Consider the following 22,500-nt stretch of genomic DNA (forward strand, 5'->3'; position numbering starts at 1 on the left):
TCTTTTTTTATGGCAACTGCTAACTGATCTACCTTCACAATGGCTCCATTAAGTCACTACAGACTGACAGACAATAGCACTACAATGCAAACGCTCTGTATTCTACTGAGGTGCAACGGTAGCACAAGGGCAGCTACAATGGGGCGAGGCTGCCACTGGTAGAATGGGACCACAGTGTGCCAACCACCCTTCCCAAATTATCTTCAAAGGCAATGCAGTGGTTCTGTGCAAAGGGGGAAACCATTGCAGTACCACAGAGATAGACAAACAGTGTGTTGCCGTATCAGGACCGTTGTGTCTGTGCAGTAACCAATTATTCATCGCTGGTTTTGCAAAGGCTGTGCCAGCTCTGCGTTTCTTTAGAGAAAACAAAAACAAAAAAGAAATGTTCTCGGCATTCTTCCAGTTTTCTAATACGTCTTCCACAGTTGTTTTACTAAACCAGGCTGCCACACCCCACTCAAGTCGATGCATCTTTAGACACGTTTGTCAGGAGTTGCCAGTATTATAATGAATCACATGCTTTTTGTTCTAAATACAGATGTCATGCTGTGCATAGTGCGCATAGCACACATACTTTACATTTAATTATACTTTAATGATCTGTATTTGTAGTGCAATAGGGGTTAGGGTTAGGGGAATTGGTCTTAAATTAGGTTTGAAAGTGCATGGATATACTTAGACACAAAAGAATAGGGGGAATGTTTATAAGTGGGGGGGGGGGGGGGGGGGGGGGGGGGGGGGGCATATATTCTCTGACACCAGGATCACCCCTAAAAGTAAGGGGTTCATGCAACCCCAGTGGATTCCTCTGTGCTGTAAAATGCTCTAATCCTACTCTCAGCCCCTTACTCTGTAAATCTTTGCTCCGATCAACACAGATTTTTTCGGCCAGTTAAAAATGTCTAGAGAAGCACAGAAAAACAAGGGAAAGAAAAAAACCGAGAACACAGGGGCCCATTTCACAAAACAGTGCTAGCAAGATATCTGATTTCTACCTGTTTAAAAAAAAAAACAATATTTTAAGACAGAACAATAAAGTTTAGTAGAAATCCACTCCACAAGTTTATATGATTATAGGATACATTTTATTCTTTTCTTATTTAAAACCAGCCCCAGGTGTTTATCTTTATGGTTATTATTCCCTGTTGGTAAAAATGTATAACACACAATGCATTCCTTCCAAGAAAGTTTTATAGGGAATCCCACTATCTTATAGTAATACTCCAGGACACCATAGCAGTACTATAGTGCTTCATAGTAGTGCTGTATCAAAGCTAGTTATAGGATGGCATTTCATAGTATTATAAGACAACAGGACTCTGCAGTGAGCTACAATGATACAACAACAGGAAACAAACGAGACACACACACACACACACACAGCGCAATAGCACTGCAATAGCACAGTACTGTAATATTCTCATGTTACTATGGTACAGTTCCATTGTGTTTTTATAGTACTTTTTTGGAAGGTGCAGCTTAAATATTTCATTTTGACCTCCTGCTGCTGCAGGTAACGACCAGAGCTTGGATTGTTTGGGATGTCAACATCTGTGCACCTTTGTGCAGTGTAAACAGGCTAACTGTACTGTACACAGGTGACTGCGCGTGTCTCCCTGCAGAGAAAACTATTCTGTGAACATGTAAACAAACCGTGTTGTTTATAGAAACGTAGAATAGTGTGGTAGGTAAAGAAACAGAGACTAAGGACTAGAAACAGAGACTAAGGACTAAGTATCTGGCTGATAAAACTGGAACGGAATTGCTATTGTAGTGCCCCTGTCTGTCTGCATTGCCCTTGCAGTGCAATTGAAAGTCATTCGCTGTAAGGGTTAAGGCTTCTCTCTCAATCTGTTTGTTATCCGAGCTGTATCATGACACAGGATAGGGGTGTATCAGTTTCAGGACACAATGCACGATGCTTTTCTGAACTCTCCCTGTGGTTTCTGGTTACTCCTCATGTTGCCGAGGCAATGGTTTCCTCTTGGCCTGTCAGCTGCACTCAGTCGACTTGTGCAGCCTTTTTAACCCTACGTGTCCCAAAGTCTGTACTGCTTGTAGCGTTAGTCCTATTGTCTGCTCTGCAATTTCAGTGTAAAAATCTCCTTTGAAAATAGCAGAAAACATACAGAATAATGCCTTAGTGGCTGCTTGTTTGTACTATTTTAACAAGTGATCTTTAATAGCAATGCAGGCAGTGGCATCGCTTTGATATTTTATAATCCTTTCAGGGTACACAGACCCCCAATTGGCATTACATTAGCGTACCTGATTGTGTATTCCAGGAGAGGGAAGCAGTGTGGCTCTAGCAGAGCTGAGGAGGGACTGGGAGGCAGGGAAGCAGTGTGGCTCTAATGGTTAGAGCTGAGGGACTGGGAGGGAGGGAAGCAGTGTGGCTGTTGTGGTTAGAGCTGAGGAGGGACTGGGAGGGAGGGAAGCAGTGTGGCTCTAGTGGTTAGAGCTGAGGAGGGACTGGGAGGGAGGGAAGCAGTGTGGCTCTAGTGGTTAGAGCTGAGGAGGGACTGGGAGGGAGGGAAGCAGTGTGGCTCTTGTGGTTAGAACTAAAGGACAGGGAGAGAAGTTGGAGTTGAATGACTTTATATTTGTGCAATAAATAGTTTAGTCTTTTTATCAACAAAAAAATAGTCTTTTTATCAACAAACAGCAAACCAAACTCTTTCATTTTCACTAAAGCCAGATTAAGTATTGACCTGCTATTTCATTTTCAGTCACTAGCTTTTTATTGACTTGTTTTCAAACAAAAAAATGCAATTTTTAAATCCATATAAGAATTACTTTAAGAAAAAAAAAGTATGATGTCCTCATGATTTTTTTTATTTTGTTGTAGATCACTGTAAAGAGACCGGCCTTGACCTACACCTCCAAACACCATCCTCCCACGACTGCCACAGACAGTGCCTGGGACCCCTGAGCTTCCACCCACAAACCCACGGCTCCCAGATCACAATGCACCCCGGCCACCACCGGGCGGAGCGGAGAGACACCTTCAGAGACGGCCTCTTGTTCACCAGCCGGCCGGTGGCGCTGATGGAGCGCGTGACCCTGCGAGTGGAGGAGTGCGAGGAGAGCTGGCAAGGAGCTCTGCGGCTGGGCTTCACCACTCACTGCCCCTCCCGCATGAACCCCGACTCTCTGCCCCCTGTCGCCTGCCCCGATCTGGAGGGCCAGCCTGGGTTTTGGGCGGGGGCGATCCCAGAGGAGTGCGCCCGGCAGGGGGATAGGATCACATATTGGGTGAACAGGAAAGGGGAGGTGCTGTACAGAGTGAACGAAGGAGACACGTTCTTGCTGCTCACAGGGGTCAATGTGAGCAGAACACTGTGGGGGCTGATGGACGTGTACGGACAGACACGCTCGCTGCAGATACTAGGTGAGGAAGGAAAGAGACTTTTACAGTTACTGTACAATAAGAAATACATATGCCACAAGTTTAAAGGTTGCTTAGATGTTTTAAAATGGACCTAGATCGCCCTCGTATCTCTGTTTAATTATTTATTTTCTGGGGTTTCTCAGGCTCGACGAAGAGGAGTGCGTTCGGCATCCAAGTCTCCTGCCCTCGACACGCGCCCTTCAACCGACGAGACACCCCAGTGAACCCCCATTTCAAAGCAGAACCCCAAACAGGTCAGCTGAAAAAAACCCCAAGAAATTAGCAGTGCTTTTTGCAGTTTTGCAGAGACAGTAACACAAAGAGAGAGGAGTTCTGTGCTATTTCCACCCTGGCTGTGTCAATAACAAGAACACTGTTCTGTAAACACAGCAGGGGTGGGAATAGCTTTCAAATCCAGTGCTGTTTTTATAATTGGCCATAAATATTACAACCTTGAAACTTGCCTTCTGCTATAAAATATACAGTGTTTAAATGGCCAGTTGTTAGTTTCATTATAAGAACAATAAACAGGTAGACTTTAACACAGGTATTGTGCCATCTGAAACGTTTGGGGTAATACTTAGGTTTCAATATTGGACAACTGATTTCTTTTAAAGTTAGTTCCTTACTTGTGCTTGTTTTCACACAGCTTTACACCTCACTATAATTCTACAGCGACTCTAATAGCGGTACTGTTTCTGTTTGTCCTGCAGGGGGCGCTGAAGACTGCGTGGTTTGCCTCTCCAGTCCCGTGAGCACCGTTCTCGCGTGTGGTCACGCTTGCATGTGTGTCCCGTGTGCGGACAACGTGTGGGACCGGATCGGAACTTGTCCTTTGTGCCGGAAACTTATTGATGAGATCACGCTAACTGGCTCAAAATCCAAGCGATCACAACTGGAACTGGGAGTGAGTGAGGAGCAAGAATTAAGAAGACTGGGCGGGTTCTAGAAATGGGATTCCCTGGATAAACTGCTGCTCTATCCCCAGTCCATCATTTGAATGGCGATGCAGGCAGAGAGAGAGACAGTGGTTCTGTACTGGCTAAGGTACAATGGCAGCACAAAGGCAGCTACAAAGGTACCAGAAGCCCATTCCTCCCCATTCTGTCCAGGACATTTGAATTTGAAGATATTACTAAAAAATGAAGGATATTCTAAGAAGTTATTTAAAAGCAGTGTCCCACAATCGTGTACTGAAACATGATTCCTCTGTGATCCTGTTGACTCTCCAGTTTGTTTACATCATGACAATTTCAGATTGTGACGAGTCACCTGGCAGGATGGGACAAGCCGTGAGTCTATACACACTGACACTCATGAGTCGTGATTTGATTAATGCAAGAGGACTGAATACTGTTACGAAACTGAATGCATTGATATGCACCGTGCACGACCCCTGCAGGGAATTACCACTGCTATTGCACACATACTGTGAACTGTGTAAATATTGTACATACAATTAGTATTGTATTGTGTTGCTCAAGTATGTATTTTTATAATGTATAACACAATAGCAGACTCTGATAGTGAAGTGACTCAGAATCCTGTACATTGTTGGAATCAGATAATGCCACATTAACAGCAGTAGATATATATTTTCAAAGCGTTTCCTCTGTGCTTTAATGAAGTCCTGTTTTTTTTTAAAGAGGTGTAACGCCTGGTTATTTTACAAAAACAGAACCAAGTCAAATAATCCAAGTTCTCTTTGATATTCAAAAGGTGTTGGGTTTCTCATTTTGAAACATTTCTGTGATTTTTTTTCTCCTTTCATAAAGTTAAAGACTAGAGTGTAAACACTTTTAAAAATGTGGCCTGCAGTATTTAGTTATTATCATTATTGAACTATATAGAGTATAACGCATAGAGCACTTTGAGATACAGGCTGCTTTACACCCCTTTGAATGTCACAGTGACCAGATATCAGCTTGCATGTACCCTGTATGAAATTCTAGAACCCCCAGTGTATTGATACGTTACTGTACTGCATTAAGTCATATCGGACTCTAAAAAATGACATTGTAAATTATGACTGTTTTGTTACTTGTTATCATGTATTGTGTAACTTTGTGTGAAGGACAATTCCATTGTGAATAAACACTGTTAATTGTTTCTAAAAGCACATCTTTTTCTGTAAGCACTAACTAGTCTGAAAAGCTATTCAAAGCAAAGTCTAAAGTGATGTAGTGTATAAGCTAGAAGAGGCTGTGCATTAGCCAGCTACCTCACTATCGATCCCAAACAACTGCGCTGGGTAATGGGAGCCATTTACTGAGGGAGTTAATGATCTCAGATCCCGTTACAGTACCTCCTATCTCCTGCAGGGGCAGTGTTATCCAAAGAAGTTCTTCACTCTACACCTGTTCCAATAGCAGAGAAGAGCTTTGGAAGTCCATTGCATTGGGTGGCTAACCCCCTCTCTCCCAGACCATTCCAATGAGGACTTTATTCCAGTCAGCTGCTTAACTATTTAATGAAGATCAAAGTTTTACAATGCAGCTGAAAAAGACAGGAATGAATGTCTGTTTATGGTGCAGTCAAACCTAGACTTCCTAATGGTCATGGCGCTGCCTTCATTTAATCCAGGCAAGGGTTGTCTCTACCTGGAGTGTGAATTTCTTAATATATTTTACTTGAAAACTTACACTGAACCCTTTCATGCTTGAAATATTAAAAAAAAGCTTGGGGAAAAGTAGTTTTGAACACATAATGAATATATTATGGCAATCTCATATCAATTCATCTTGCATTTGCTTGCTAGTCTTTCATAGGTCCCCACATACACATCAAGAATTACAGTCCAATTAAGAGCAAGATACTAAATACAATGACTGCAGTCCTAATAAGAGCGAAAACACAACACAGTATGATTTGATATCGGGGCAGTTCAAGACCAGATAACGGTGTTGATAGTTACATCAGGGTTAAATACAAGTGCAGGTGAAATACAAGATACTACAGGATTGGGTTCAGTGCAGGGTTAAATACAGTAAAACAGGGAGCAGATCAGTGCAAGTTAAATTGCATTAAAGGCAGAGTGTTATATTGTCCAGAAGGGGAGAGTTGAGTTTTACAGGTGTTGTCTGAAGAGATGTGTCTTGAGGAGGTGCCTGAAGGTGGTCAGGGACTGGGCAGTCCTGATATCCGTAGAAAGGCCGTTCCACCACTGCTGGGGCGAGGGTGAATCCATCCCCATATGAGGTTGCCATGCATCAAGGATTAAAGAATTCGACACCAAGCATTCCTATTGCCAAGCACACAGTGAATCACAGACAATGCATGACAAGCATTGCTATTGTCAAGCACACGGTGAATCACAGACAGCGCAGGACTTGTTTGAATTGAGTTCTGCCTTTGCCCTGGCATGAGATGCTGTTGATTAACACTACCTGAGACACAGCTGTCAGTGGTTTTGGCCTGTCTGGATACTTGTCATGACTCTGCAGCACTGTCAGTGTTTTCCCCATGGCTGTCTTTCACAAAAGAAGATGAAGAAATCGATATGTTGCTCAGCCCTGTCTATTTGTAATCCTGAAAAGAAACAGCCATGTTCTGTAATTGTTTTGCCCCATGGGGCGCTGATGTCTGTGAATCATATAAAGACGAGTGGAAATTCAAACTGTTAAGATTTGAAACCTTCAGTATTGATTTGTTTAATTCGCTTTCCCTGCCGAACGTGTGCCTACAGTCTCTGCACATCACAAATGGAATTTTCCAGCTTTTCTTTTTTTTGGGGGGGGGGGGGGGGGGGTGGAAAGTTGCCACATTCATTGGGTTTGTTGCAGTTTCTCTTTTCTTTTTCTGTGGGAAACACTGCCATCTGCTGGCATGAAACTGTAATCAGCTCACACTTGTGAGTCCAGACTCGGATGCAGATTTTTGATTCTCACAACAGATCTGGTTTTATTTTGGACAACCAAAAAAAAAAAAAAAAACAACTTGCAATGCACATCATGTTTGCTCCTGTCTACAAATTGGGGCAGCATCGTGGTTAGCGCTGCTGCCTCAGAGCAGTAGGGTCCTAGGTTCAATTCCCTCCTGGGTGTCTGTCTGTGTGGAGTTTGCATGTTCTGCCTGTGTCTGTGTGGGTTTTCTCCTGGTACTCTGGTTTTCTTCCACAGTCCAAAGACATGCTGGTTGAGAGGAGACAAATGCATGATAACCTTCATGTACAAATTTCATACAATAAATTCATTTATGTCTACACTTTTAACAAATATATAGGCTATCCTTTAGCATAGCTAATTCTCAGAAATTGTTCTTTTTGTCCAGTGGGGACCACAGATAGCGTTACTCTCATCAAACAGTATCGACAGGAAACCGTAAATGGAAGAGTTTATATCTGATAGTGAATTTTCAGAATAAAGATCAATGTCTCCGAACGGTGAGACGAAACTCGAACTCCGTGACTGCTCACCCAACCCTTACGAAGCACTGCACTCAAAACCAGCTGATGTTGACTCTCCAGTTTGTTCACATCCTCTCAGTTTCAGCTGGAGGTCAGCAGTGTCCTCCCCTTGAAGTCATTCTGTCGATCACTCTCTGTAGTTTACACAGGACAGCTCTTGCTACACCCCGCAGCAACACGTCATTTTAACGACGCTCAGGGAAGCAAAGCAAAAAACACAAGATTTTAAGATAAAGATGTATTTAAAACATGTTTTACTTTTACAATAAACAAACCTTAAATATAAGGCTATCAACTTCAGCATAGCTAATTCTCAGACAAATAGAAACGTTTTCCTTTTTGTCTTTTGGCAGTTCGTGTCAAATAATTTCACTCCAGCAGTTTTTTACTTCAGCATTTGACTATTGATTAGTCATTTAGCAGACGCTTGTATCCAAAGCGACTTACAGAGACTAGGTGAACTACCGTACAACTCCTTGCAGAGTCACTTCCAGTAGGACCTCGGTTTTACACCACTGTAGGGTGTTCCTCCAAGGGACACGAGTCCAAGTTGTGTCACTCTTTGCTCAGGGTCACACACAGTGAGACAGTGTCTGGGATTGAACTGGGGATATCCTGATAAGCCCCTTTCTTTAACCACTGGACTACCAAGCCTTCTCTATCAAAAACGCTTCTTCATACTGAATTCCAATGAAATCACTTCAATTAGACCACAGCCTTGCAGATTGTGGAATCAACTCCCCAGTAATGTTGTTGAAGCTGACACCCTGGGATCCTTCAAGAAGCTGCTTGATGAGATTCTGGGATCAATAAGCTACTAACAACCAAACGAGCAAGATGGGCCGAATTGGCCTCCTCTCGTTTGTAAACTTTCTTATGTTCTTATGTTATGAGTCATCTGGCACATCCCGCAATCATGAATTTCTACACTCTGACTCATGATGCCATGATCTGACTAATGCAAGAGGACTGAATACTTGTTAGCAAAATGAATGCATTGATACACACTGCGCACGACTCCTGCAAGGAATTTCCACTGCTATTGCACTGTGAACTGTGTAAATATTGTACATACAATTAGTATTGTATTGTGTTGCTCAAGTATGTATTTTTATAATGTATAACACAATAGCAGACTCTGATAGTGAAGTGACTCAGAATCCTGTACATTGTTGGAATCAGATAATGCCACATTAACAGCAGTAGATATATATTTTCAAAGCGTTTCCTCTGTGCTTTAATGAAGTCCTGTTTTTTTTTTAAAGAGGTGTAACGCCTGGTTATTTTACAAAAACAGAACCAAGTCAAATAATCCAAGTTCTCTTTGATATTCAAAAGGTGTTGGGTTTCTCATTTTGAAACATTTCCGTGATTTTTTTTTTTTTTCTCCTTTCATAAAATTAATTAAAGACTGGAGTGTAAATGCTTTTTAAAATGTGGCCTGCAGTATTTAGTTATTATCATTATTGAACTATATAGAGTATAATGCATAGAGCACTTTGAGATACAGGCTGGTTTACAGCCCTGTCTATTTGAAAAGAGACAGGCATATTCTGTAATTGTTTTGCCCCATGGCGCTTTGCTGTCTGTGAATCACCCTCTATAAAGGCAAGTGGAAATTCAAAATTTCAAGATTTCAAACCCGTTTTTACACTGTGAATACAAAGAGTGCATATGTTGAAGTAATGAGAGGATATTACCATTCATGTCTCGGTATAATTTTTCTATACCAGTAGGGAGTTTTAGTAGTCGCGGCAGGACAGTACCAGGCGGGAGGCAGGAGATGTGTGGAGTTTTCGGGGAGGAACTTGTGTTCAGCGAGGCAGGAGAACCAGGCAAGAGCAGTGCCGGAAGGTCCCAGGTCAGCAACAGAGGACAGGAGAATAGAGTGGTCAGCTGTGTCAAAGGCAGCAGAGGGGTCAAGGAGAATTAGGACAGCGGAGAGGTGGGTGGCATTAGCAGAGAGTAAAGAGTTTGTGACGGAGAGCAGTTTCAGTGGAGTGTGCCTGGCGAATGCCAGATTGGAGGGGGTCGAGCAGAGAATGTGTTGGCAGGAAAGCAGAGTGCTGGCGGTGTACCGCTCGCTGGAGGGTTTTAGAGGGGAATGGGAGGAGGGAGACAGGACGGTAGTTCTGGAGGGATGAGGGATCCAGTGAGGGTTTATTTTAAGATGGGGGTGATGCAGGCTTGTTTGCAGGCAGGGGAGCAGAGAGGTGCTGAGGAGAGAGGAAGGGTGTAGAGCACAGGCAGTAGCCTGGAAGAGGTGAGCAGGGAGGGGGTCCAGAGAACACGTGGTGGGTTTATGGCTCTGGAGCAGGGAGCAGAGATGGGAGTGTGAGACGGGCGAGACGGAGGGTAGAATAGTAGGAGTTGCAGAGGGTGATGGGTAGAGAGTGAGCAAAGGACGGGCTGTGGGTGGGGAGGGAGTACAGGAGAGTGGTAGAGAACAAAGAGGAAGAGGCAAGAGGCAACAAGGGGAGGTGATTTCAACAGCGTGAAACTCAAAGGTGCTAACAGAGAGATAGAGGAGAGAGGAGAGGTGAGCAGAAGTCCTGTTCCTCCACCCTTTCCAGAGGGGCAAGGAGAGTGGGAGAGGACACAAAGAGAGGAAAGGGCAGCCCGAGTGGCAGTGTTAACAGGGGAGATGGGAGATCCAGGTTTCAGTGAGAGCTAGGAAGTCAAGAGAGAGGTGGGAGGCAAAGGCAGAGATGAAGTCGGCTTTTTTGGAAGCTGAGCGACAATTCCAGAGAGCACGAGGGGGGGCGGGGGGTGAGCAAAGGAAAGAGGGTGAGGCAGGGAGATGAGGTTAGAGGAGTTAGATTTGCATTGGCAGGGAGGAGACAGAGAACAGGAACGAGAGGAGAGGATTACGGGGATACTGAAGATAGTCATGGTAGGGACCTGTAGAGGAAAGGAAGTAGGAATGGCTACGAGAGAGGGTGGTGCCGAGAGGGAGGCGAAAAACAGGCAGGCACAGGAGGAGCGAGAGTATTAAATAATAGGGAAAAAAGAATATACTAACCTGGGCTGGAGTTGGAGCCGTCAGTTCAGTGCTTGAATAGAATATTTTTGTGGTCGGTCCACGGTGGCATGTCCTCGTGTGGACTACCACAGTGTTGACTACCGGCCCTTTGGTGATAAAGCCCTTCGGCAGACTAGATTAGCGTCAGTGCTTATATAATGGCCAACACAACTCTTGATGCTCAGAACAGATCTTTTTTTTTATTTTGGAGACGCAAAAAAAAAAACAAAAAAAAAAAAAAAACATGTAACACACATCATTTTTGTTCCTGTCTGCAAACAGCAAATGTCATACCCACCACTGAGATGCTAAGTAGTATATTTATTTTAATAAGACTTTAGACACTCTGTGGTCTAAATATCCACACCCCTTAAAGCAGTATGAGGTTAAAAATGAAAACAATTTTTGATGGAGCACATTTATTGACAGCAACAATGCTAAAATAATGTCAGCAAATTCCTATAGAATTAAACAGCATTAACTCAAGCTTTCTATATCTTTTATACAGTAGTTCTGGTATGAAGATTACAATAGCCATGTAATCACAATAAAGGTGCACCAACACAAGTTTAAGCAAGTTGACTATAATGTGCACCATCTGCCTGAAGGATTGATTGAGACTCAGACGCATTTCCCTCTTGATCCAAACAGCTAGATTCGAACCCAGGTCTCTGGACACAAGAAGCTGGTGAATTAGCATTGCTGTCTGTCTGTGACGCCCAGCCCCCAAAACCTTGACTTTAAAAGAAACAGTATAGCAGTCACGCGCCCAAAAACGATAGCTCGCCTTTCTTTTGCATTTTCTTTTTGAAACCGCACTATTTTGACATTGAACCCCGGCCCCTAAGTTCAGAGAGGTTTTGAAAGCTGGTTCCATTTCCTGCCAGACTCGCAGCAGATGCTGCCAAAGGCATGCAGGCAGACAAGTAGCGTGACAACTAGGGCAAGCAGCTCAGATGCAGCGAGAGATAACTAACAACTCAGAGATGGGTGATTGTCTGAGTTAGGCCTGGGTTGGACAGAGAGTTTTTTTTTTTTTTTTTTTTAAGTATTAGATTTAGAGGTGAAAGCAGAGGAAAGAAAGAAAGAAAGAAAGAAAGAAAGAAAGAAAGAAAGAAAGAAAGAAAGAAAGAAAGAAAGAAAGAAAGAACTTTATGGGTTTTGTTTTACAGTTTGTGTGACAGAGGTGAAATTTTTAACAAACATAAATATTCTTTACAGTGATAACCAGGGCTTGTCATTGTGACTTCCTGCAAAAAAAAAAACCATTCATCGCTGCATTTCCCATTCTTGCTTTGTCTTTATTTTTTTGGAAACGATGAAACGAGCCTTCAACACTTCCAGCGCCAGCACAACCGATCTGCAGCAGCCCTTGCCGATGTTGTTGTTTTCCAGCCTCTATTCTCCCTGTTCCTGTGGCTCAGTCGGAACCCCTGCAGATTCAGTCCTGGATTAGTTACTGTGTCCACAATACAGCACTCCTGTTGCAGTGCCTTACCGCTGGGGTATTGGTGGCAGTAGTGGGATTCTGCAGGGTGAAAGAGGAGGGGAGGGAATAGGCAGTCATGGCTTCTATCTTTATGAGGCTTTTTCGGTTCGGCGGAGAGAAGAAGAAAGTGAAGCACTATGAGAACTTGAAACGGGACGTCAATCCTGAAACGGACTGGGACACACTGGGAGAACTGGGAGATGGAGCCTTCGGCAAGGTCTACAAGGTAGGCAGAGTGCAGCTTTAATACCCCCTGATTGACAGAGTAGCTACCCCAGACCTTCTCAGAAATGACTGCTGCATGCCTGATTCAAGAAACCTTTTTTTTGCCTGAATTATGGCAAACTTTCTCATTTATACTACAGGTCCCTTTTCATAAGTGCAGACTTTTTTAAAGAATTATTTTCTAGTGCATTTTGATAGACCCTGTAAAGAATTTTTGTATGGAGAAAAGCAACTACATTGATCTACACCCTGTTCCTTGTACCAAACGCAAATCAATGATCAGCCAACACAGAGCGTTGATATCTAGGAAACCACAGTCTACAAAGAGTTTAACAAGCTTCAAACTTTACTTAATTCATAATCTTTGTACAGTAAATGGACCTTCAATAGATTCCCTTATGAAAGTTTCCCACACAGTAAAAGCACAGCAAAGCGTAATAAAAAAACAATGGAAGCATGGTAAAGCACAGAGAGGTCTGGTAAAGCATATGGAAGCATTGTAAAGCACAGAGAGGTCTGGTAAAGCATAGGCAAGCATTGTAAAGCACAGAGAGGTCTGGTAAAGCATAGGGAAGCATTGTAAAGCACAGAGAGGTCTGGTAAAGCATAGGGAAGCATTGTAAAGCACAGAGAGGTCTGGTAAAGCATAGGCAAGCATTGTAAAGCACAGAGAGGTCTGGTAAAGCATAGGGAAGCATTGTAAAGCACAGAGAGGTCTGGTAAAGCATAGGCAAGCATTGTAAAGCACAGAGAGGTCTGGTAAAGCATAAGGAAGCATTGTAAAGCACAGAGAGGTGTGGTAAAGCATAGGGAAGCATTGTAAAGCACAGAGAGGTCTGGTAAAGCACAGGGAAGCATTGTAAAGCACAGAGAGGTCTGGTAAAGCATAGGGAAGCATTGTAAAGCACAGAGAGGTTGGTAAAGCATTGTAAAGCACAGAGAGGTCTGGTAAAGCATAGGGAAGCATTGTAAAGCACAGAGAGGTCTGGTAAAGCATAGGGAAGCATTGTAAAGCACAGAGAGGTGTGGTAAAGCACAGGGAAGCATTGTAAAGCACAGAGAGGAGTGGTAAAGCATAGGGAAGCATTGTAAAGCACAGAGAGGTGTGGTAAAGCATAGGGAAGCATTGTAAAGCACAGAGAGGTCTGGTAAAGCATAGGGAAGCATTGTAAAGCACAGAGAGGTCTGGTAAAGCATAGGGAAGCATTGTAAAGCACAGAGAGGTCTGGTAAAGCATAGGGAAGCATTGTAAAGCACAGAGAGGTCTGGTAAAGCATAGGGAAGCATTGTAAAGCACAGAGAGGTCTGGTAAAGCACAGGGAAGCATTGTAAAGCACAGAGAGGTCTGGTAAAGCATAGGGAAGCATTGTAAAGCACAGAGAGGTGTGGTAAAGCATAGGGAAGCATTGTAAAGCACAGAGAGGTCTGGTAAAGCATAGGGAAGCATTGTAAAGCACAGAGAGGTCTGGTAAAGCATAGGCAAGCATTGTAAAGCACAGAGAGGTCTGGTAAAGTATAAGGAAGCATTGTAAAGCACAGAGAGGTGTGGTAAAGCACAGGGAAGCATTGTAAAGCACAGAGAGGTGTGGTAAAGCATAGGGAAGCATTGTAAAGCACAGAGAGGTGTGGTAAAGCATAGGGAAGCATTGTAAAGCACAGAGAGGTGTGGTAAAGCATAGGGAAGCATTGTAAAGCACAGAGAGGTGTGGTAAAGCATAGGGAAGCATTGTACAGCAGAGATAACTGATTTTGAAACCTTTATTGGATCAACCTGCTGTACACGTGCAAAATACAAATACCCTCCCCAAGGGTGATTTATTGACCTTATAACATCACCAATCATGAATACAATCAACAGAGGGGCGCACAATAAGAGGTTTATATTTTTAAAGGAAGGTTTCTGTATTAAGATCATTAAACACTTATAATAAAAAGTTTGTGGATGGAAATAAGGCTCCCATTGCATAGCAACTGAATCCATTCCTGTATAATAAGACACACCTGAGCTTGTTGCCTGTACACTGGGGCTAATCAAGCTGGTAGTAAAACCTGGAATGGGTGAAACTGCTGAGCAATAGGAGTCTTATTGTCATCCCTTTAAAGATTTGTAACTGCACTGGGTGTTTCATTTCCCTTTCAGAAAACAACAGTGCTAACGACCTTTTGCTTTCTTTGCTATTTTTAATTATTTTTGATGAATCTCTACATTACTTTGACTTGTGCGATCATTCAGTAAGAACCCTTGTTTAGCACGCTTGGTTACATTCTTGTCCCCTTGAATAGTAATTCTGCTTGGGTGATGTGATTGAGGTCTCAGGCAAGGCAGGGACAGTTTTGACGGCGCTGTGCCTGTGCGCTCGCTCCTTTCTGCCCCGGTTTCTGACTCGAGGTGCATGTTTGACTCAGACAGGCTTCCAATGAGCAACTGAAAACCACAGACACTTCCGCTCCACCTTCAGAGCTGACTGCTAAAGCAGGTCTCTGCACACGCGACTTAATTTTGTTTGGCTGTGTTTTTTTTTTCTCACTTAGAAATACAAATTTAATAAATCCAATTACTACATTTCAAAGTATTTCCTCCATTCTTTCAATAATGGCCGCAAATGTATCCCTGGTCTGATTCCCACAGGAATAACAACAGAATATCTTCTGCTCTTCCTCTCTGAAGTCAATTATTCTGAATTCAACCCCTGTTAAGTCAGTCTTGAGAATCCGCAATGCGGATGATTTAAATTGCAATTGAACAGTGTGAATGTTGATAATGAATCTGGCCGGAGACCTTGTCCGTGGGTGCTGACAGCTATCTGCAATGTCGGTCGGCTAGCGAAAACAAGATGACATCATGCAGTCTAATGCGATGGACAGGAAGCCCCCCCAGAACATGAAATACACTGAGGGAGAACTCAGCCTCTCCGGTCTCTCCGGCCTGCCACATACCCTGCAGAAACTAAATATGAACCGCTCGGCACTCGGGTAAGGAAAACCCCCTTAGGGAATCCATGGCTGAGGGTAGCCCTTCCTCCAGGCTCTACAGACGGCCGTCTCCCTGTTTGACCTCGCCACACTTGACTGAGAGACGAATTCTCCTTCAAGAAATACAGCCAAGTTTAATTACCCGGATTTATTCCATGACGAATTGATGCCCTGTTACTCGCCCCAGCATGGTATTGGGAGAAGTCTTAATTCATGCATGAATGCCTACCTTATACATGCGATCAACATCTAATTGATACAGTCTAATTGATATTTATTTCCCTAGATAACAGAACTTTAGAAACTTGAAAATCACTTTAAAGCAGGAGTCTCCAATCTCCTGGTCCTGGAGGGCCAGTGTCCCTCTTGGTTTTTGTTCCAACTGTACCCTTAATTAATTGGACCAATTAAGAGCTTATTAGAAGCTTAATTGGTCCAATTAATTAATTAAGGGTACAGTTGGAACAAAAACCAAGAGGTACACCGGCCCTCCAGGACCAGGATTGAAGACCCCTGTTTTAAAGTGATTTTCAAGATTTTAAAACTCTTTTAGAAGAAATTTACCTCAACAAAGACACTGAAAAAACTTCTCGTCAAAACGTTTGTCAGTGAATAACTCAAGGGCCGTATTTACAACGTGCTTTCTCTATCCTTTAATGAACTCCTGTTTGTTGAAAGAAGAAGAAAATGGTGTTAATATTACAAAACAAGAACCAAAATGCCTTGAGAGCGAACTGGAAATATATAGCTTGCAATGTATACATTGCAATATATAACTTGCAATATATAACTTGAAATATGTAACTTGAAATATGTAACTTGCAATATATAACTTGCAATATATAACTTGCAATATGTAACTTAGTTGTTTGGTTCCAGTTTTGTGAAATTAACAGATGTTTTACCTCTTTCAAGAAATATCACTTTGCTGTTGATTGCATGTATAAGGTAAGCATTCATGTATGAATTAACACTTCTCCCAATCTCCTGGCGGGCAAGAAAGAGGGCATGAATTCATCAGGATATAAAAACATTTAAGTTGAACTACATCGTGTATTACAAAGACACATGGAATGAATACGGGTAATGAAATCCACATGAATTAACAGAGCCGAATTCAGAATTCAGAACTCAAAGGAAGTGCAGGAGATATTCAGGTGTTATTCCTGTGGGATCCATTAGGAATTTGCAACCATGAAAGTGTTACCAACTAATAATTGGCGCTTGGTTTTGAATTCCGATCTGTATTTCTCCACAGACCCCAAAAATCAAACGTGTAACCATCTCTAAAAAAAGCTATGAAGAAAATGTATATTTAGCAGACACTAACGATACTTAAAAACAATGTGTCACCTTGGTAACAGAGGCTCGCTTGTCGTTTGAGGGTTTTCAGTGCGGTTTCTTTCATTCCAGCCGAACAGAAAAGCACAACTTCCTGTCTAAACTAAAACAGCTCAGATCTGTTCAATATGCTGTCCCTGAATCACGCTGAGTTTTACAAACCATATTCCCCTCTACAGCTAGGGTTAAACGTCTTGCATTACCTAGAATTTTAGGGTTGAACCATAATAAACTATATGTGTGTGTGTGAACCTAGTTTAGATCTTTTGTTTACATTAGTAGTTCAGTATTTCATTCTGGTTTTTTTAATGTCACATTTTTCAGCTTATGGCAGTGATTCATGAAGTATATGGAAAACTACAAAGTGGCATGCAATTCAGTACATTAATGTGACATTATTCAGCAGGTTTCATTCGACATTCGACAAATGAGTTCATTCTAAAGGGTGATGCAAAACTTTTGGCCATAGCTGAAGACAAGGGCTGATCCCTGCCCCTCAGAAGACCCTCACCTGGGTGTCAGTGTACACTGAAGAAGGCACTGGCATCTGTCTACTTGAATATTGAATAAGTTATTGAATATTTAACTACGTCATCAGAACAAGAAAAACAGATACAATATCTCAGTATGACAACAAAGGCACTAGCTGAATCTTTTGCCTCGGTGTCTTCACATACTTTGATTTCTATTTGTTTTACTCTTTTCCAAAGAAGATTTTTCCTTTTTTTTTTCCCCCCTCTGTCAGGCACGCTGCAAGTCCACTGGGGTCCTCGTGGCCTCCAAGGTGATCGAGGTGAAGAGTGAGGAGGAGCTGGAGGATTACGTCACCGAGATTGACATCCTGGCATCGTGTCGCCACGGCAACATCGTCAGGCTCTTTGATGCTCTGTTGTTTGAGAACCGACTATCGGTAAGGGCTGGGAGTCACTACTGTATATATATTGACCTGAGTCACTACTGTATATATATTGACCTGAGTCACTACTGTATATATATTGACCTGTTCTGCAAAAACCTAGTCAAAGTGTAGAGGAAGAGATTTTGCTTGTCCTCGTTATTGGAACTAAATTATAATCCTACCCTATTACCCTATCCACAATGCGGTTAAAGTAATGCACTACAGGAACACATGTAATCAGATTACTTTTTTGAGTACCAAAATACTTGTAATCAGATTACTTTTAAATTAACTTATTTCAATAAGGTATTACTTTAAAACATGATATTGATGAGTAATACGATTCAGGGCTAAAAGTAAGAGGTTAGTTTTTGTTGTTTCAGCATTTGTGTGTCAGTAACTTTTCCTTAATAATCTGGTTTGTTTTTTCTAACTTAACTGCCATTAAAATGAAGATACCGGTCAGTAAAACTGAAGTACAGAAAGTTTCAGTCTGGTCTGAATTTCTGTTTCTTCTTTGCACAACTTTTTTGACGCTCGTTTTGAAAAAGGGGAAATTTAAATAACAATTCTGTGTAAATTGGAAGGACAAATTAAAAGTGCGTTAAGTGTGTGTGTGTGTGTATGTGTGTGCGTGTATGTGTGTGTGTGAGTGTGTGTGTGTGTGTGTGTGTGTGTATGTGTGTGCGTGTATGTGTGTGTGCGTGTGTGTGTGCGTGTGTGTGCGTGTATGTGTGTGTGTGTGTGTGTGCGTTTATGTGTGTGTGCGTGTGTGTGCTTGCCCGCCTGCGTGTGTGTGTGTGTGTGTGTGTGTTTGTGAGTCTGCGTGTGCTTCCTGTCTCTCTCTCTCTCTGTGCTGTCGGAGGTACAGGATGTTGAAGGCAGGTTTGCTTGCAACCCGAATGCTTTATCAGCCTGTGAGGTAATGGCTGCAAACCTTTTGAACACGCTGGAAACTCTACAAATAACCCAAGCAAATTCCCTGACGTGTTTATTGGGGCTTTTGTTTTTTCCCTTATAAAACTTTACAACCTTAAATCAGCACAGCAATTTTGCAGTTTTGCTGTGGTTTTTCCCTTGGATATACAGTACTATGTATTTGCCATAATGTATCACAGTTTTCCATGACTGAGTTTTCCTCTGGGCTTACCTATGCATTGAGAGTAGCCCTCAGTGTCTGTTTGTTTGTAAGACAAGCTTCTGTTTTTAGTTGGTTTCAGGGTAGCTTTTATTAGTGTTTCTCTGTTAAAACCAAAAACTATGTCAAGAATTTGATCATTTTTCTCAAATTCTACCTTTACCTGGCTTTGAGCTGCAGGGATGGCAATAAGACTCCTGCTGCCGAGCAGTTTCACCCATTCAGGGTTTTACTGCAAGCTTGATTAGCCACAGTGTGTATAGGCAACAAGCTTATCTTATTAAACTCACAGTGAAATAAGGAATCAGTCGAACTGCTCTGCAGATTTGTTTTCATCTCTGAACTGCTTTAAGCTTGTCTGGAGAATCCCAAGCGCAAGGACTGAACAACCTTCCTAATTCCATCAATCACATCTTTTCAACTCTGCCAGCCACGCCTACTGCAGGTGTATACAGACAGAGAGAGTGAGTGTGGCTGACAGAGTGGGTGTGGCTGATAGAGAGGGTCACATGGATTGAGGAAGGCTGTTGAGTCCCTGTTAATTTCTCAAAGTAGCTCTCAGTCAGACAGAGGCAGATTTAAAGAAACACGGCCCTAATAACTCATTATAGCATTAACAGATCCCACAGCCGCATGCAATGACTGCACACACCATAAAATAGGAGGTTGAATTGAAAGCCGCTTCCTCAAATACATTGCATAATGCATTGACAATTGCTGTAGAGTGTAGAGGCGGCACCTAACCTAAGTGTTGCTGCTTGTTTCCTTGCAGATCCTCATTGAGTTTTGTCCTGGTGGGGCTCTTGATGCTATAATGTTGGGTAAGTATTGCAATGTGTGGGCTGCTGCAGCTCAGTAAATGCTCTCTCATTGTAGTCTCCATTGCCAGCACACTGTGGTGCTCCATTAGGAAACTAATGAATGGGTGCCACTCACAAAGCCACAATTGAACTTATTCATCTTTTTGTATTGGCGTTCCCTTCCCACTCAGAGAAAGCTCAGCTGGGATCCACTACAGCAGCTGAAATGTTTTTCATGTTAGTATTGCTCTGTGATTGCCAAATATTAAAGATCTTATTTGGGATTGTCCTTATATTGTTTTCCAGGACCCCCTTGTAAATGAGGCTTCAGTCTCTATAGGTAAATCTCCTGGTTAAATAAATAAAGACATAATATTGGTGCATGCTTGTCTAATTAGCTTTGATTATGATCCCTATTGTTTCAAATGCATTACAAAGTTTATATTTTGGTATATCTGCTGTGTATTTTATGAGCGGTCGATTGTAATTACATTTTTGGAATACATTTTTGAATTACATTTTCTCATTACATTTTCTGATTACATTTCCAGATTACATTTTCTGATTACATTTTTTCCATTCCATTTGCGTGACGTTTGCTATCGTTCTTTGTGGTCCTTATCGCAATTATGTGCGGCTTTGACTCTGAGTTCAGGCCCTGCTCTTCGGTTCGAGATATCTGCAGCACACCTATATAAAGCAGGCTTGTGTAACCCAGTATTGCCAGAAAAACAAAAGCATGGATCCTGTATAAACACTTTAGTAGAAGCTGTGTTCCATGTTGTATACCTACAGCAGGTAGATAGACCCAGAGCAGCTTCTGAGCTCACACAAAACACAGTATTGTAGCCATGGCATAAGAAGCCCTCAGAATGATTGTGGAGTGCAATCAGAGATGGCAGTGAATCTCCTCTTAACGGCTGATGAGTTAATAACACTGACGTCTGTGACATCAGCATCAGACCTGTACTTACCTCTCTGAACTGCATGGTTTTCCGTTCGCATCCAGCCCTCGCCTCTGCATTCAATTCTATGGATGCTACTCTTGACCCTGATGAAGACGCAATTGGTGTCAAAAAGCGTTGTTTTCTTTTTTTGCAGCAGTGTCTTAATGATAAAGATAATAACTTTTTGTTTGAAATGAAACATGGAGTGAATCACTTTCTTGAAGTATAAAGTGGCCATATAAAAAAGAAGTGTGCTACCAAACCTGTCTCTGCAGCTGTTGTACAAGTAAAAGTTTCAAAATTATACTTAAAAAAAAAAACGTTGTCATAGCAGAGACACCTGTTACTGCATTACATTTCCTTATGGAAACAACTCAGTTGAAAGAACTTCTATAAAATTAGCTGTGCACAAAAGGCATCTGAGTCCTAAGATGTTCTACCACAGAACTCTTACCAGAATGTGTCTGTGTACGTGTGTGTCTGTGTACTGTGTCTGTGTGCGTGTATGTCTGTGTTCATGTGTCTGTGTACGTGTGTGTGTATTCCTGTGTCTGTGTGTCTGTGCATTTGTGTGTGGGTGTGTGTGCCTGCGTGTGTACGTGTATTCCTGTGTCTGTGTGTGTGTGTGTGTTTGTGTGTGTGCCCTTCTCCTCACAGAGCTGGAGAGGGGTCTGTCAGAGCCTCAGATTCAAGTGGTCTGTAAACAAACACTGCAGGCCCTAGAATATCTCCATGGCAAAAAGATCATCCACAGAGACCTGAAGACAGGGAACATCCTGCTCACAATAGAGGGAGACGTGAAGCTGGGTGAGTAAACCAGCAAACCAGCCCACAGCACGAAGAAGCTATTTGAATGCACAACACAATTCAACACACAGGGAAGCATTGCCAGCCTCCATTAAATCCCTTATAGACGCTTCTCACAGTAATTTACCACTGTCCCTTATACAAGCATACCTTAGTAACATTATAGTAACGTGGAAAGTGCAATATGTTAAGTGCAGGTAAATATAGGTCTGGCAAAGCATATTAATAAACCTGGCAAACCAGGGTAAGCTGTTGAAAACATATACTAGAGCCGTGTGAGAAGCATGGTGAAAGTACAAAAACACCGTTGTAAACTTGTAGAAGGGGTAGCTTTGCAGTTATTCTTTGCATTTGTCATGGTTTGCCATGTTTTTTGTATATGCTTTTCCATACCGCTCTGTGCTTTACAATGCATCCCTATGCTTTACCATACTGCTCTGTGCTTTACAATGCATCCCTATGCTTTACCATAGCTCTCTGTGCTTTACAATGCATCCCTATGCTTTACCAGACCACTCTGTGCTTTACAATACTTTCCTATGCTTTACCAGACCACTCTGTGCTTTACAATGCTTCCCTATGCTTTACCATACCTCTCTGTGCTTTACAATGCTTCCCTATGCTTTACCAGACCTCTCTGTGCTTTACAATGCTTGCCTATGCTTTACCAGACCTCTCTGTGCTTTACAATGCTTGTCTATGCTTTACCAGACCTCTCTGTGCTTTACAATGCTTGCCTATGCTTTACCATACCTCTATGTGCTTTACAATGCTTTCACTGTGCTTTATTACACTTTGCTGTGCTTTTACTATGGGAAGCTTGCAGAGATTAGTCTTCCTGCCCAGTCAATCCTGAATTTTCAACCCCATTTTTATTAAGTTCTTTTCCAAATGCCTCGTCATTTAAGCTTAGCGTCCATCTGTAATTTTGCTTTCTCAGTTTCACATAAAAAAATCAACTGACTGTTAACACTGTTTGATTATTGTTCCTTTCCCAGCTGATTTTGGTGTGTCTGCTAAAAACACCAGCACTCTGCAGAAAAGAGCAACCTTCATCGGCA

The 22,500-nt window shown here is 42.3% G+C and overlaps 2 protein-coding genes across 2 annotated transcripts in view; both read left to right on the top strand.

Moving 5' to 3' along the window:
- The window catches only part of LOC121302997 (E3 ubiquitin-protein ligase NEURL3-like), a 7,021-nt gene extending 1,537 nt beyond the window's left edge, over nucleotides 1-5,484 (top strand). Inside the window, exons 2-4 of the mRNA XM_041233388.1 lie at nucleotides 2,852-3,394; nucleotides 3,538-3,648; nucleotides 4,108-5,484. Coding sequence (XP_041089322.1) covers nucleotides 2,852-3,394; nucleotides 3,538-3,648; nucleotides 4,108-4,343 — 890 coding nt within the window. The 3' untranslated portion in view covers nucleotides 4,344-5,484. The remainder of the gene's footprint in view (nucleotides 1-2,851; nucleotides 3,395-3,537; nucleotides 3,649-4,107) is intronic.
- Nucleotides 5,485-11,935: 6,451 nt separating this feature from the next.
- Nucleotides 11,936-22,500, top strand: part of LOC121302987 (STE20-like serine/threonine-protein kinase) — a 25,082-nt gene continuing 14,517 nt past the window's right edge. The window contains exons 1-5 of the mRNA XM_041233369.1: nucleotides 11,936-12,536; nucleotides 17,595-17,759; nucleotides 19,658-19,706; nucleotides 21,290-21,439; nucleotides 22,438-22,500. The exon at nucleotides 22,438-22,500 is cut by the window's right edge and continues 10 nt beyond it. Of these exons, the coding sequence (XP_041089303.1) occupies nucleotides 12,387-12,536; nucleotides 17,595-17,759; nucleotides 19,658-19,706; nucleotides 21,290-21,439; nucleotides 22,438-22,500 (577 nt within the window). The 5' untranslated portion in view covers nucleotides 11,936-12,386. The remainder of the gene's footprint in view (nucleotides 12,537-17,594; nucleotides 17,760-19,657; nucleotides 19,707-21,289; nucleotides 21,440-22,437) is intronic.

This window comes from Polyodon spathula, chromosome 31, assembly GCF_017654505.1.
Source record: "Polyodon spathula isolate WHYD16114869_AA chromosome 31, ASM1765450v1, whole genome shotgun sequence".
NCBI lineage: Eukaryota > Metazoa > Chordata > Actinopteri > Acipenseriformes > Polyodontidae > Polyodon > Polyodon spathula.